The sequence below is a fragment of the Chrysochloris asiatica genome, unplaced genomic scaffold (genome assembly GCF_000296735.1).
Source record: "Chrysochloris asiatica unplaced genomic scaffold, ChrAsi1.0 scaffold00042, whole genome shotgun sequence".
Taxonomy (NCBI): domain Eukaryota; kingdom Metazoa; phylum Chordata; class Mammalia; order Afrosoricida; family Chrysochloridae; genus Chrysochloris; species Chrysochloris asiatica.
In genome coordinates this window covers 18716563-18732495 of record NW_006408560.1, presented here as the reverse complement: position 1 = coordinate 18732495, position 15933 = coordinate 18716563, and the positions used below count along the sequence as shown (strand labels likewise).

The 15933-nt window shown below is 37.6% G+C and overlaps 1 protein-coding gene across 1 annotated transcript in view; it reads right to left on the bottom strand.

Annotated features, from left to right (window-relative positions):
* Positions 1-6118: 6118 nt before the first annotated feature.
* FCER1A (Fc fragment of IgE, high affinity I, receptor for; alpha polypeptide) overlaps positions 6119-15933 on the bottom strand; it is a 96241-nt gene continuing 86426 nt past the window's right edge. The window contains exons 2-5 of the mRNA XM_006861753.1: positions 12882-12902; positions 11083-11337; positions 8090-8344; positions 6119-6306 (exon numbers count right to left, since the gene is read on the bottom strand). Of these exons, the coding sequence (XP_006861815.1) occupies positions 6119-6306; positions 8090-8344; positions 11083-11337; positions 12882-12902 (719 nt within the window). The remainder of the gene's footprint in view (positions 6307-8089; positions 8345-11082; positions 11338-12881; positions 12903-15933) is intronic.

The window sequence follows — 15933 nt, the reverse complement described above, 5'->3', positions numbered from 1 at the left end:
AACAACAACAACATTATTCACTAAAAACCATAGTTTACATTAGGGTTCATTCTTTGGATTAATTCAATGGATATGAATTAATGTATAAAACCATGTATCAATCATTAGAGCATCATACAGAATTGTTGTTGTTGTTAGGTGCCATCAAGTTTGTACAGACTCATAGCAACTGTATGTAAAACAGAATGAAACATTGCTTGGTCTTGGCCAATCTCACCATCCTTGCTACGCATGAGTTCATTACTGCTGCCACTGTGCCAATCCATTTCATTGGAAGTCTTCCTCTTTTACTCTGATGTTCCACTTTACCAAACATGATATCCTTCTCTAGGGATTGGTCCTTCCTGATAATATTTACAAAGTATGAGAGATGAAATCTGGCCATCCTGGTTCTAAGGAGCACTCTGGCTGTACTTCCAACACAGATTTTTTTCATTCTTTTGTCAGTCTATGGTACTTTTAATGTTCCCCTCCAACACCATAACTCAAATGCATCAATTCTATTCCTTATTCATTGTCCAACTTTCACATGCATATGAGATTATTGAAAATACTATGGATTGAGTCAGGTGAACTTTAGACTTCAAACACAAATCTTTTCTCTTCAACACTTCAAAGAGATCTTGTACAGCAAATTTACCTAGTGCAATACATCATTTGATTTCTTGACTGCTGTTTCCATGAGTATTGATGGCTGATCTGAGCAAAATAAAACCTTTAACAACTTCAATCTTTACTCCATTTATATGGATGTTGTTTACTGGTCCAGTGGCAAGGATATTTATTTTCTTTGCATTGAGATGCAACCCATGCAGAAGATTGTGGTCTTTGATCTTCATCAGTAAGTATTTTAAGTCCTCTTCTCTTTCATCAAGCAAGGTTGTATCACCTGCATATCATAGGTTGTTAATTAGTCTTCCTCCAATCCTGAAGCCATACTTTGCTTCATATAATCCAGTTTCTTGAATTATTTGCTCAGCATACAGATTGGATAATTATGGTGAAAGAACACAACCCAGGGACACACATTCCTGATTTTAAACCATTCATTGTTCCCTTGTTCTGTTTGAACACTGCATCTGTGTCTATGTACAGATTCCTCATGAGTACAGTTAAGTTTTCTGAAATATTCATTTTTGTAATGTTGTCCATAGTTTGCCATGATCCACACAATTGAAAGCCTTTGCCTAGTCAATAAAGCACAGGTAAACATCTTTCTGCTATTCTCTGCTTTCAGCTATGATCCATCTGACATCAACAATGATATCCCTTGTTCCACATCCTATTCTGAATCTGACTTGAACCTCGGAAGGTCTCTCTCTGTCAATCAATGTTTTCAGCCATTTTTGTATAATCTTTAGTAAAACTTTACTCGCATGGGATATCAATGATATTGTCTGATGATTTCTACATTCTGTTGGGTCACCACTCTTTGGTCTGGGCACAAATATGTACCTCTTCCAGTCATGTGGCCATGTAGTTGTCTTCCACACTTCTTGGCATAGATGAGTGAGTGCCTCCAGTGCCATATTGGTTTGTTGAAAGATTTCAATTGTATTTCATCTGTTCTTGGTGCCCTGTTCTTTGCCATGCCTCCAATGCACCATGGACTTCTTCCTTCAGGATTATTGGCTTTTGATCATATGCTACCTCTTGAAATGGTTGAACATTGACCATTTCTTTTTGGTACAGTGACTCTGTGTATTCCTTCCATCTTCTTTGATGTTTTCTGCATCATTCAATATTTTGCCCAGAGAATCCTTCAACACCACAAATTAAGGCTTGATTTTTTTTCTTCGGTTCCTTCACCTTAAGAATAGCTGTGCGTATTCTTTTTTGGTTTTCTAACTCCAAGTCTTTGCACATTTCTGTATATTTGACTTTGTCTCTTCTAACTGACCTTTGAAATTTTCAGTTCAGCTCTTGTACCTCCTCACTTCTGCCATTTGCTTTAGCATCTCTACTCTGGAGAGCATGTTTCAAAGTCTATTCTGATATCCATTTTATTCTTTTCCTTATTTCTTGCCTTCTTAATAACCTTTGGCTTTCTTCCTGTATGATGTTCTTGATTTCATCCACAACTCTTCTTGTCATCAGTCTTTAGAGTCTAATGCAACAAATCTGTTCTTGAGATGATTTTAAATTCAGGTGGCATATATTCAAGGTTGTATTTTAACTGTCATGGACTTATTTAAATTTTCTTCAACTTCAGCCTGAATTTGCATATAAGCAACTGATGGTCTGTTCCACAATCTGCCCTTGGCCTGGTTTTGGCTGGTGATATGGAGCTTTTTCATAGTCTCTTTCCACCAATATAGTCAATTTGATTACTGTGTTTTCCATCTGGTGAGGTCCATGTGTATAGTCATCTTTTATGTTGTTTAAAAAAGGTATTTGCAATAAAGAATTCATTGGTCTTGTAAAATTCTATCATGCGCTCTCCATCATACAGAATAGTTTCTAATAATGCCCTGTTCTCCACCTGTTCACCTTAGCCCTTTTCCCCTCTAAACTCCTGGTAGTCATTGATTTTGTCTGTATAGTTTTACCTTTCCCAAAATGTCATATAGTTGGAATCATTCAGTATGTAGCTTTTCAAACTGACTTCTTTCCATGGATGTTGTTGTTAAATGCTGTCGAGTTGGTTCCTACTCACAGTGCTGCAGTATATTGTTTTCAAGGAGTGGCTGGTAAGTTTGAACCACCAACCTTGTTGTTCCAACTAACCTTATGATTCAATGCATTATCCTACAGCACCACATCTGGACTCCTCTTTCAATGAATAGTAAATATTTAAAGCTACTCTGTGTCTCTTTGTGATCTGATAACTCATTTCTTTTTATCATGTAATAATATCCCACTGTGAGGGTTTATCACAATTTTTTTTAGCAGTTCACCTATAGAAGGAAATTTGGTTGCTTCTAAGTTTTGATAATTATGAATAAAGGAAATATAAGCATATACGCAAATGTTTTTATCTAGATATACACTTTTAACTCATTGGGGTAAATGTCTAGAGCATGATTGTATGATAATCTATGTTGAGCCTTGTAAGAAACTGTCAAATTGTTTTTCAAAATGGCTTTATCATTTTGCATTCACACCAGCACTGTTTTCTGCACTTGGCCATTTGTGATTCTCTGCATGTCCCTGTCTCCTCAGTTTATTGGGTGAAATTTTGCCTGTGACCTCAATTCTCTGATGGATCCAAGAAGAACTGTTGATTTTCAGTTTATTTAGCTTTTCTCACTGTAAGGATGAGAGTTATGACTTCCAAATTCTTTACATGTTAAGCTAAATACCTCAATATTTTAACTTTAAAAAATTTCATTTCATAGTATTAATTGAGCTCTATTTACAATAGCTCAATTTAGTTGGCAGAAATGCAGTATTATCTTCTTCTTGAAACTTAGTGATGGTGGTTGTGGTGGGGCCATGGAGTCGATTCCGTGTCATAGTGACACTGAATAGGTTTTTTTGTTTTTTGGTTTTTGTTTTTACAGGAGCAGAAAGCCTCATCTTTCTCCCACGAAATAACTGTCCTTGAGGTTAGCAGCCCAACTCGTAATCAATATGCTACCAGGGCTCCTTAACTTAGTAAAAAACATAAAAATTTGAAAATTTCTCAAAACTGATATGAAGTTATCCCTTTATTTAAAAAAAATCTTTATAAGCAATTTCAGTTTAATTTCTAGTTCACAGTGAGGTGACTGACCACTCTCAGTGACATTTCAAAACAGGAAAGACTGAAAGTGGGCATGTGTCATTCTAATTTACAAGAAAGGAAAAGTATGGGTTCTATAAGTAATATAAGCAAGTGAACTTGACAGTGATCCTGCCATATTTATAGAGTGAATGGCTCAGGGTGACGATGCTGTGGAGTTTTATAACATATCAGATGGGGACTTGGGCTTGGTACATGACTGTCCAGAGGTGGACAAGAGACAGTGTCATACTGTGAAATCATCCATGTGCCTTTGTCATCCTCAAGGCATCTCTGGGTTCAAGGAGATGTTCTTGTTGCCATTATTTCTCATTTAAGGAGCTCTGGTAGCATAGTGTTTATGAATCAGACTGCTTACCTCAAGATCAGCAGTTCAAAACTACCAGCTGTTCTGTGGGAGAAAGATGAGGCTTTCGGCTCCTGTAAACATTTACAGCCTCCGAAACCCTGTGCAAGGTCACTATGAGTCAGAACTGACTCCACAGCACATAACCACCACCACCACCACCCATTTAATGAGAAAAGGGAACAAGTGAATACTCATTTCCTCAATGTGTTGACAAGGTATGGATATTTTGTCTGCATCTCCACTATGGAAATAACCAAGAGAATGTATCTTCCATTGGCTACCAATAGGCAACTACTAACTTGATTTTCAAATATCCAACCCCTATCTATTGAGAATTCATGAAAATTTGTGGTAGCCTTTTTGGAGCAGCAACTATGGAACAGCAGATTTTTCTGTAGGGATTAGCCTAGTTAATTTGACAAGATATAGAAGGTAACAAAGAGGCCCCAAGTGTGAGACTTGAGTGAATTATCTAAATTCAAACACCTGTTTAACATACGTATTCTCTTTTTGGCATAGATACAAGTACTTTGCATATATTACAGTAAAAAGACATTTACAAAGGCCATGATTTGGGGACCCACAAGATATTTAAGATCTAACCCTATGTTTTGAATTCCCTCTGGGACAGTAGATGTATGAAAATAAAGAACACATTTTAATTTCAGATCTGAGACAAACCTCGAATACAGATACTAACATAAGAAAAGTGAAAGAAGAAAATGAAGAAAAAATTCACACAGGAGCTTTACAAGGAATGCATTCTGTGCTCTTGTGTCTAGATAATCATATAGGAACTGGGTTTCCAAGTAATTAAATGACAAAATGTCCAGATTCAAAGAGATCTTCGACACCACTTAGTCCAAAATCTTTTTTTTATAAAGAAGAAATTGAATTTCAGATACTGGCAAGCAACTTGTCCCTGTCAAACAGCCAATGAGAAGCTTGAATTTCTAGGTTGGGATGAAGATACATACAAGGGAAGATGGACGTGAACTATGTTAAATAATAACCTAGAAAATCTCTCCTAAGAAAATCATACTTACAATGGTCAAAAGAAGATATTGTGAATCTAGAATTTCAAGGTTCTTGTCTCTAACAATCAAAAGAGAAGCTAGCAAGCTTTGAGTGCTTAGAAATATCATGTTACATGGATTCATTTATTTTCTTCAAATTGTACTTTTATTTTACAGATGCTAATACATGAATCTATTTATTCTCCTGTTTGTTCAACCATTTATTATACACTTACTATTACAGGAAGCTTAACCATTTTTAGTTGGCTTAATGAAGCAGTTCTGTGAAGTTTTCAGCACAAATATCTCTATGTCTGTTGTGAGCTGTATTTAACAATGCTACTTTATAACATGGCTCATTTCTGGATTTTTAAGATTTTTCAAAGAGCACAGATAGAATTAGGGATATAGGTGTGGAAGCAAAACTTGAAAATTGTGAGCTAGAGAACAAATGGACAGGAATTGTCTCTTTTCCTTTGGTTTGACTGCACTTTTAATCTAATTATTAGACATTAGGGAGAATCCTTGGGTTAAAAAGAAGGGAAATAGGCATTCTATACCTGGAACTAAAAGGAGCTGAAGAATGCTCACCAAACAAAATATTCAGGACTAAGAGACAGTTGAGCTTTACAAATATTGTTTGCCTGCTTTGTTGCCTCTCATTATTTCTATCCCTATCTATTCTTTTCTCTACTCCAAGAGTAATATAAAACCTTTTCTCATAGTATAAATATCAACTAGGAGTAGGAAGAGCTTGTGGAAAGCAGTCCTGTGTAAAGATCTATATGCTTTAGTATATGTTGTTGTTAAGTACTGTCAAGTCAGTTCTGATTCATAGCAACTCTGCCTGTATAGTGTTTCCAAGGAGCAACTGGTGAGCTTGAACTGCCGACTTGTGCATGAAGTATATGTAGAGGTTTTGAAATGAGACCTTCAGAATCAAGAAAGGAGAAGCAATGATTGATGCTGGAAACAAATTGTTTGTGCCAGAAAGAAACTGTTGATGTAAATGTCTCTTGTGTGGTGGCATCAATCTTCTTTGGGATCTGGATTAGGTTGTGGTTTCAGATGTTTGTTGCCTCTTTTGGTCCTCTTCATCTTCAAGAACAATTTGAATTGCCACTTGGTCAAGATAAACAATCCTGTGTCCACAATAAACAGGATCCCCACCAGCAATGGGATAAAACATAGCAGCCAGTAGTTGTCAATTTTTTTATCTATAGTTGCAACAAGAAGCATAATACATATTAGGAATAGAAAAAATTATGCTCAGGGTTTTATCCTCCCTACATGAGCACCCAGCATGACCCTCCATCATCTAGCATACTATGACAGATAGAAAACACTCATGAGATTGCATCCCTCAGTATGTGCTTCCTGGATTTTTGGGGACCTCTGAGTATCTTCTTATAATACCTGTTTTATAGTCCCTTTAGCCTGTATGTCCAATGTGGATAGTCATAGAAAAGATGAAACCTTTCTTGGACTGATATGTTAACATTCACATTCAAGGGAGATTCAAAAAGTTTGTGGACAAGTTCCATAATTTCTAACGCCATTTTTTTTTCATGAAATTTTTGAAGACTCTTTGTATGATTTATGGGATGGTAAAACGGTAAAGAAAGGGCAGGGAATTGCCAATGCCTTGCATCTTAGTTAATCACTCATCATTTCTTGCATACTGGTAGCTTACAATGAATGTCTTGGATTCAATCATCCTTAAGTTGTCTCCAAAATCAACTATTTTGTGATTATTCTATTAAGAAGTCCTGGTGGTGCTGTGAGTTTTGTGTTGGGGTATTAACTGAAATATTGATGTTTCGAACTCACCATCTGCTCCAAATGAAAAAGCTGAGACTGTCTTCTCATGTAAAGATTCACAGTCTCTGAAATCCTACACAGAGTCGCTGTGAGTCAGAATCCACTTGATGGCAGTGGGTTTGGGTTTTTTTATGTGGGTTATTCTACTTAGAAATTTTTGGTTTTGTGATAGTTCTAGAATTACAGAGCCCCAGCTAGAAATCAATTATAAATCAACTAGACCAATGGTTCTTAAAACTGGCTGCATATAACTATTGCCCAGAACAGCTTTTTAAAATATTGACTCCTCTAAACTAATTAAAACAGAATCTCTAGGGATGAGACATGGGCATCAATATATATTTTTTAAGTTTCCAAATGATCTTAATGCAATTTAGACCATACTCTTGATCTTACGTATGAGGATACCGAAAAGCCAGAGACAATTAAATAGGTCCAAGACCTCCAATTAGTTAACAGAAAAGTGCCATTAGAACTTAATTCTGATTTCTAACAGAAGTCTATATTATTAATGTCTATATTATAATAGACATTAGTATGAGTAAGGTCTGTCATGTAAGAAGTCTTATTTCTTCCTTGAAAGCAAATATTAAAAGGTTCCTTCTTGTGATGGTTAAGGTTATGCTTCTCTACAGAACCCAACCTAAGACACGTCTTTTGTCACACAAAGTTCAGAAAGAGCAATTTACCTCATAAGCCATGAAGGCAGTCCAACTGCCTGCCCTCTCTTCATCATTCCATATTTCTCATCCCCCTAATACACAGGAATCCAGTTTGCTGATTTACTGATTTACTTTCCCAGTCCTCCAAGGTTGGGATGGACTCTTTAATCTCTTCACAATATATATTTTTTAAACTTTGAAACACCTTTTTAATTTGGTAAATGTAAGTGTTTTCTTCAGGAGAAACAGCTGACATTGAGAACAAAATATCAATCCACTCTGTTATACTTGGGTAGTCCTTAATAGTCTACAAAGCTATCTTACAAATATTATCCCATTTAATGTTCATGAAAATTCCACAGTGTGATTACATGTAATTATTGCCATTTAACAAGTAAAGAATCTAAAACAGGGATTAAGGGACATATCCTTTCCAAGATATTGCAGTTGTCCAACTCTAAACTTTGCTTTCTCTTCCTTCTCATACTATGGACTCTTTCTTCTTTTACCAACTCACCTTTTACAAAAACTGCGAGGGACTTAGAGACATAATGTAACTTCTGAATAAATCCCTCACAATGATAGGTGCCGTTGTCTTCCAGTGAGGCCTTTTGAATGGAGATGTTATGATTCTCATACCAGTACTTAAAGGCTTTGCCATCCTTGTAGTAGATCACTTTGTAGGCATCCAAATTCTTCCAACTGTGGCACCTGATTTCTAAGGGCATACCCACTGTCACTTCTTCGGCAGAGACTTGAAGGAGCAGCCAGTCTGAAAAAAATCACTATGTTATTTATTTTGCAGTAAATTAATAGATACATTGCTAGACAAAAAAAAGAGTATCATGCAAGAGTGTGTACCTGAAGCCAAAGATTAATGTAACCAGTTTCTTGGATGGAGATGTCAATAAAAAAAGGAAAGACTAAATAACATTTAGAACCTAACTTTTATATTGATAAATCCTACTTCCTCCTGAAAAATCAGTCTGTAGGCATAAAGACTTTCTAAAACTTTCTACTCAAGGAGCTCTGGCAGTGTAGTGCTTACAAATCAGGCTGCTAACCTCAGGGTCATCAGTTCGAAACTACTAGCTGTTCCATGGGAGAAAGATGAGACTTTCTGCTCCTGTAAAGATTTACAGCCTCGGAAACCCTGTACAGGGTTGCTGTGAGTCGGAACCAACTCCACGGCATATCACAACACAACAACAATCTTTCTACTCAGCCCATCTATTGAAACCAGAATTTCCTTCATATCTACTGTTGCTTATTAGAGCACTAAGAATGAAATAAATCTAATCTGCCAGGGAATTTTTAGGATAGAATATTTTCTATTTTGTTTTCTCTCAGCTTATAGGGGCTTCTTAGTTCTACTATTAGTTATAGTTTGTTCAGAAGTTCCTCACGACATGTTATTGTGTGCCATTAAGTTGTTTCTGGCTCATAGTGATGCAAAGGACAGAGTAGACTTGTCCCATAGAATTGTCTAGGCTGCAATATTTACAGGAACAGATAACTGGATCTTTTCTCCCATAGGGTTGTTGGTGAGGTCAAACCACTAATCTTTAGTTAACAGCTGTGCACTTACTCATAACACAATCAGAGCTCCCTCAGAACAAGTACAACAATTTAATTCACTCTTTGTGTCATTATGTATTCAATTTGGCTGTATGTTCCAGGAAGGTAGAGAGCATGTCTTTATTTATTTTTTTTAAACATTTTATCCTGAATGTCAAACAGAGGACCTAGAAGTAAATAGGTGCTCAAAAAATCTTTGCCTGCAAAAGGTCAGTTATGAATTGAACATTGTGCTTTATTGACTATGCAAACACTTTTGACAGTGTGGATCATGACAAACTCTGGGTACTATTGTGAAGAATGGGTATTCCAGAACATTTAGTTGTATTCATGAGGAAACTGTACCTAGACCAAGATACAGTTGTTAAAACAAGTGGATACAGAATGGCGTGAAATCAGGAAAGGTGTATGCCAGGGTTATATCCTCTTACCACATGTATTCAATCTGTATGCTGATAGCAAGTAATCTGAGAAGTGGAATTACATGAAGAAGAATATGGCATCAGGATTTGAGGAAGATTCATTAACAACCAGTCATATGCAGATGATACAATCTAGCTTGCTGAAAATGAAGAGGACTTAAAATCAAAGACTACAGCCTTCAGTGTGAATTGTACTTCAATGTTAAGAAAACAAAAATCCTCACAACTGGACCAATAAATAACATCAGGATAAATGGTGGAAAGATTGAAGTTGTCAAATACTCATGTAAGCAACAATAAAGAAACAATATTATGTATTGCCTTAGGCAAATTGACGCAAAAGATCTCTTAAAAGTGTTTAAGAGCAAAGACAGTAGTTTGATCCAAGTCATGGTACTTTCAATTGCCTTACATGCATGTGAAAATTGGACAATGAATGAGGAAGACAGTAGATGAACTATTGCATTTGGATCATGGTGTTGGAGAAGAATATTAAAAGTACCATGGATTGCCAGAACAACAAACAAATCTGTGTTGGATGCAGTGCAGTCAAAATGCTCTTTAGAAGTCAGGACAGTAACACACTGTCGCTCCTACTCTGGACATCAGGATGGACCAGTTCATGGAGAAGGACTTCATGTTTGGTAAAATGGAAAGTCAGTGAAAAAGAGGAAGGCATCCCCTCACCCAACAAGATGGATTGGCAGAAATAGTGGACTCAACTGTAACAAGAATTGTGAGATTGATACCGGAATGGACAGTGCTTTGTTTTGTTGTACATTGTAGTTAAGTGTTAAGTCCATTCCGACTCATAGCAACCCTGTACAGAGTCTCCAAGGAGCCGCTGGTGGGTTTGAACAGCTGGTGGGCTTGTGCTAGTGAATTATCTTGCAACACCACAACAGGACTCCATTGTGCATAAGGTTTCTCTGATTCAGAACCTTCTCAAAGCCACAAAATAAGACCTTGGTTCTGTTTTAAAAAAACCAGCCACAAAATAAGGCCTTGGTTCTGTTTACTAAAACCATTGAAGTAATTGAAGAAAAAGAAAATCTGAGTGGAAATGTGGAAAGTTTGTGCAAGTGTGTTTTATGTAAGAGTAATTCTTGAAGACTTCTAGAGGATCTACTCCAAAGAAATGCAAAATCTATTCTATGTTTATGGTGGTGATATGTTGTGAACTCGGTTCTGACTCATAATGATCCTGAATAGGGTTTCCAAGGCTGTAAATCGTAATGGGAGAGAAAGCCTCATCTTTTTCCTGTGGAACGGTTAGTAGTTTCAAACTGCTGGCCTTGAGGTCAGCAGCCCGACTCGTAATCACTTTGCCACCAGAGCTCCTGGAAGAATGAGTAAGGGTAGAAAAAAAAAGATGGATGGGTCTTGAATGAAAGACACTGAGTTCCATCCTGGTGTCCCTAAACCTTAGAACAACCTATTTCCTACCCCATTTTCAGATGGATCATTCTTCCCATGGGAGAAATTTGATTCCCATAGCCCTGAGACTTACCACTGAAGACTTTCAGCCACACAGGTTTGCTCACTTCACTTTCTATGCTCTGACATGTGTATTTCCCACTGTTATTGGAGTTGGCATTCACGATGTCCAAATTCAAAGTCGTCGTTGATAAAATGGTGTCATTGAGGAACCACTTAATGGAGTTGGCTTCAAGGGAGTTGTTCCCAGTACATATAAGTGTCACATTCTCTTCTCTAAATATTGTGTTCCATGGGGGAATCAGTGAAATGTTAGGCTTCTGGGTGGCTTCAAAGAGATTAAAGTATAGAAAGAGATATACCAAAATCAAACCCACTGCAATCAAGTCGATTTTGACTCGTTGTGATCCTATAGGACAGAGTAAAGCTGCCCTATAGGGTCTCCAAGATTGCAAATTTTTTTCCAGAAGCAAACTACCACATCTTTCTTCAGTGGAACATCTGGTCTGTTTGAACTGCTAATCTTTTAGTTAGCAGCCAATGGCATTAATTGCTGTATTACCAGGGTTCCTTGGAAAGAGATAAAGAGGGTCAAAATTATTGAACACTGTCCAGGATCAAAAAGCAAGCGTATCTGTAGCCAGACAATCAATGTTTGGTCAAACCTTGTAGTGCTGTTGATAGGACTCTTTCCTGATTCTCAGGAAAAGGATTAAAGGAAAAAGGAACACAATGTTGTGGTTCCAAGGAGCTCCCAATCTAGATGAAAGATAGGACACAAATGCAGAATATTTTAAACCAAACAAACAAAGCAATTTATTGTGGGATTTAGAACAATTGATTCTAATTAAAAAAAAATTGATTACGGTATCTGTAAAATCAGGACATCAATCTCTTTTTAGAAAGAGGCAACCACTGCCCAACACAATGGTAAATGTTCATTAAGTGCTTACTGAGTGGATGAACGAGTGAACACTAAATGAATTAAATGTATAATACAAGATGGCAGATGAGTTATCTCCCAGTTGTGCATTTTTACAATGAGATGCATGTTGTTGTAAAGTGCCATGGAGTTGATTCCAACTCATAGAAACCCTGTCGAGGGTTTCCAAGGGGCAGTTGGTGAGTTTGAACCATCAGCCTTGCAATTAGCAGTCCAGTACTTATCATATAGCACCACACCGGGACTACAACTAGGTGTATGTGGGGTACAACATGTATATAATACTAGAGGGCAGTGAAACATACTAAGAGTATCAGTCTTTAGTGGCTTAAAGTATCAAAGAAATATGAAGATTTTCATAAAGGCCAGGAAAGTCACTAGATAATGATGAAGAAGAAATGATAAAGGAATTACAGAAGAGAATTAGACTTGTGTACAAGGTACATATTTTGTATCTTATCCCTTGTTATCTGTATCATCTCCAGAAAATCACTTAATCTTTCTCAGTTTTAGCATTTGCAATTATAAAATAAGAATTCCTGTCTCCTAGAATTATCATGACAATTGAATGATACTATGTGAAAATGCCTGGGAGAGCAACTGAGACATTTAGATATGCAACAGATATGTCTGAGAGGGTGACTTCAGACAATGAAATAGTATGTGTGAAGATTTCAAATGGAGGGAAAGAGAAAAGGCAAGGCTTGGGATGCAGGTTGGTCAGAGAGGATATCATCAGAAAACTATTAGGAAACCACTAGATAACCATTAGAAACCAGTCCTGGTGTGGCTCTGTAAGACAAGCAACATCTGCTTGTGAATGCAACAGCACAAACAAAAGAAAACAGAGATGATGGGAGGAGAGGAAGCAGTAAGCTAGAGGAGAGCAATGCCCAGACACATTGAGGAACCAAGGATGGCATACTTACCTGCTAGCACGCCAGTTGAAGCTGCAAAAAAGTCCAGAGAAGATAGGTTAACATTTATTCCTAGCCTTCTAGGACACCTGAAGGCTGACATTTGGATGTGGGACAAAGTCCATTTCCCTGAAATTGTAGGGGCCAGTATTCTCAGTAATCTGACCCAAGGAGAAAATGAGCTTTCCTCTTTCATCTCCCATCTCTCCTATGGTAAGAATCTTGCACTCTGCTCAAGTGATTGGAAGGAGACAGACTGTCAGTTTGACTTCTCCCTTAGGTGTTGCTCAGCCCAGCTTACTCGGCTTTTAGCCTGCCTCCGCTGCAGAATTCCCATGATTTACGCATATCCTGGAAAATGTCACCACTAAAACTGCCAAAGTTCCCACCCTGACCACACTTGAAACCTATTTTCCACCCTCCAAGAAGGGTAACTGAATCTCTACTCACAGAAGAGCAGCAAGGATATCCATAGCAGGACAGGATTTCTCATAGGAGCCTGCATCTCCTCTGTGTCCCCAGGTGTCGACTAGGTTGGAGAGACCTAAGGCCTTAAAATAAGCTTGAAACCAAAAAAGGAGAAGGAAATGATTATTTGTATTATATCTGGTTAACTCATCAATTGAAAATTGGTCTGCCTCCTTCTCTGGAGATAATATTCAGAGTGACTCTGAATTGGAGTTTGATATTACTCCTTTTGTCCATTCCCCATGCCACCTCTATGTGTTTTATTGTTGTTGTTAGGTACTGTGGAACTGGTTCTACTTTTAGTGACCCTGTATATGATTTCTGAGGCTGTAAATTTTTATGGGGGCAGAAAGCTTAATCTTTCTCCCATGGAGTACCTGGGGGCTTGAACTATCAACCTTGTGGGTAGCAGTCCAGTGCTTATCTCGACTGCTTCCCCACTTCTATATGTTGTTGTTATTGTTAAGTGTCCGCAAGTCAGTACTGACTCCTGTATAGGGTTTCCAAGGAACAACTGGTGAGTTTGAACTGCTGACCTTGTGGTTTGCAGTCCAGTGCTGATCCTATAGTACCACACCTGGAATTTTGTGGCAGGGAGACACAGTACTAGCCCCACTGCCACAGTGTTTTCTTAAATTGTCAATCAATGTACAGCTATTTATTTACCAACTTAGAAAAATGGAGTGGAGAGTCGAATAATATAACAACTTATCATTGAGTCCTTTGTACAGGCATGGGTAAGCACACAACAGCTGTTGGTGGTTGGAACCCAGTCAGAGATGCCTCAGAAGAAAATTCTTGTGATCTGCTTCCCAAGGGTCGTAACCATGAAAACCCTAAGGAGTGCAGTTCTATTCTGTAATGTGTGGGATCACTATGAGTTAGAATGGACTCATAGCAATTATTTTTAGTTTTCTTTTGGTTTGATTTAGTACATGCCAGAAACTCTATGAAATAATTTACATCTGGCATTTCATTCATTTCCACAATGAAAAAGATGCTATCAATATCTGCATTTAATAGAAACACTGAAGTTTAAAGAGCACCACATAATAAATGCTCAATTTAGGGTTCATACATATAAAATCTAGCCCCCAGAATAAAGCTGCTAATCATAAAATATATTGTTTATTCATATCCTGGAATATGGACAGCAACTGCCAACATTTGGGGGGTGCATTCTCCTGAACTAGCAATCTTCTTGCTACCTAATTATCTGTTTACTCATTAGTCCACAAATTCTCAAAGTTTGATCTCATTCCTTCAAGATTCACTGTTTGAAGAGTCCTGTTGTGGTGCTGTAGGATAAGCACTAGACGACAGGTCAGTTTGAAACACAAGGTTGGTGGTTCAAACTCACCACGCGCTCCTTGGAAACCCTATACAGGGTCGCTATGGGTCAGAACCAACTTAATGGCACTTAACAACAACAACTGATATAAATGCTAAAATCAAGCAATTATTTCATCCTACTCTCACAAAACTGATTACATTTCTGTTAATGTCTACATATCTTTTATCTTATTAAAAAAATGTTTATCAAGTTTCATATCAACTATAGGATGAAGTGTACAGCTAATTTTTTGTACCAAACCTGTCAACTACAGGAACATGTGCTCACTAAAATAGAGTCTTGAACTCACTTATTACTATAAAATTTAAAATCTGAATATACGTGTATTTGATACACATATACAGCATTTCAGTTCCCAAATTTTGATGTGTCATCGATTCTCAGAAGTTTTATTTCACTTTGTGGTTATGAATGAACTACCATAGGGCCTATGGTAGCGTAGTGGTTATGAATTGGGCTGCTAATCTCATGGTCAGCAGTTTGAAACTACCAGCTGTTCTGTGGGATAAAGATGAGACTTTCTGCTTCTGTAAAGATTTACGGCCTCAAAAACATAGCTGTACAGGGTCGCTATGAGTTGGAACTGGCTCCACAGAACATAACAACAACAGGGCCTATGGACTATGAGACAACCCTGTGGCTGGTTCCAGAATGAAATGTGCTAGGTAGTAACTTTTGTGCCTTAGGACAACACTGTTGTTGTTGTTGTTATGTGCTGTCAAGTCGGTTCTGACCCATAGCGACCCTGTACAGGGTTTCTGAGGCTGTTAATCTTTATGAGACAAGAAAGCCTCAACTTTCTCCTGCAGAAAAGCTGGTAGTTTCGAACTGCTGACCTTGCGGTTCACAGGCCGAATCGTAACCACTACACTATTTGAGACTCCGCCCAAAGAATGCCTTGGTTTTTGTAGTCTTCTCCAAAATTGAGAAATAGGCAGTATTGGAATGCTATCAGGAAAAGGGTTCAACAATCAACAGTGCTCCTTACAGTGAGATGCTCAATGAAAAGCTTAACTACAGAGGACTGCCATCCAAGAACATTGTGATCTTTCATGACAGCGTACATCTGCACACCTCTGCCCACACTGTTGATACTGCAAAAGAGTCATTTTAAGGTGTTAAAGAAACCTCCCTATAGTCCTTATCTTTTTTTTTTAATGTTTTATTGTGAATTATGTGATAGTTTACATGGGAGAACATTAGTTTTACATTCATCATATCATATATCATTTCATTGCCATG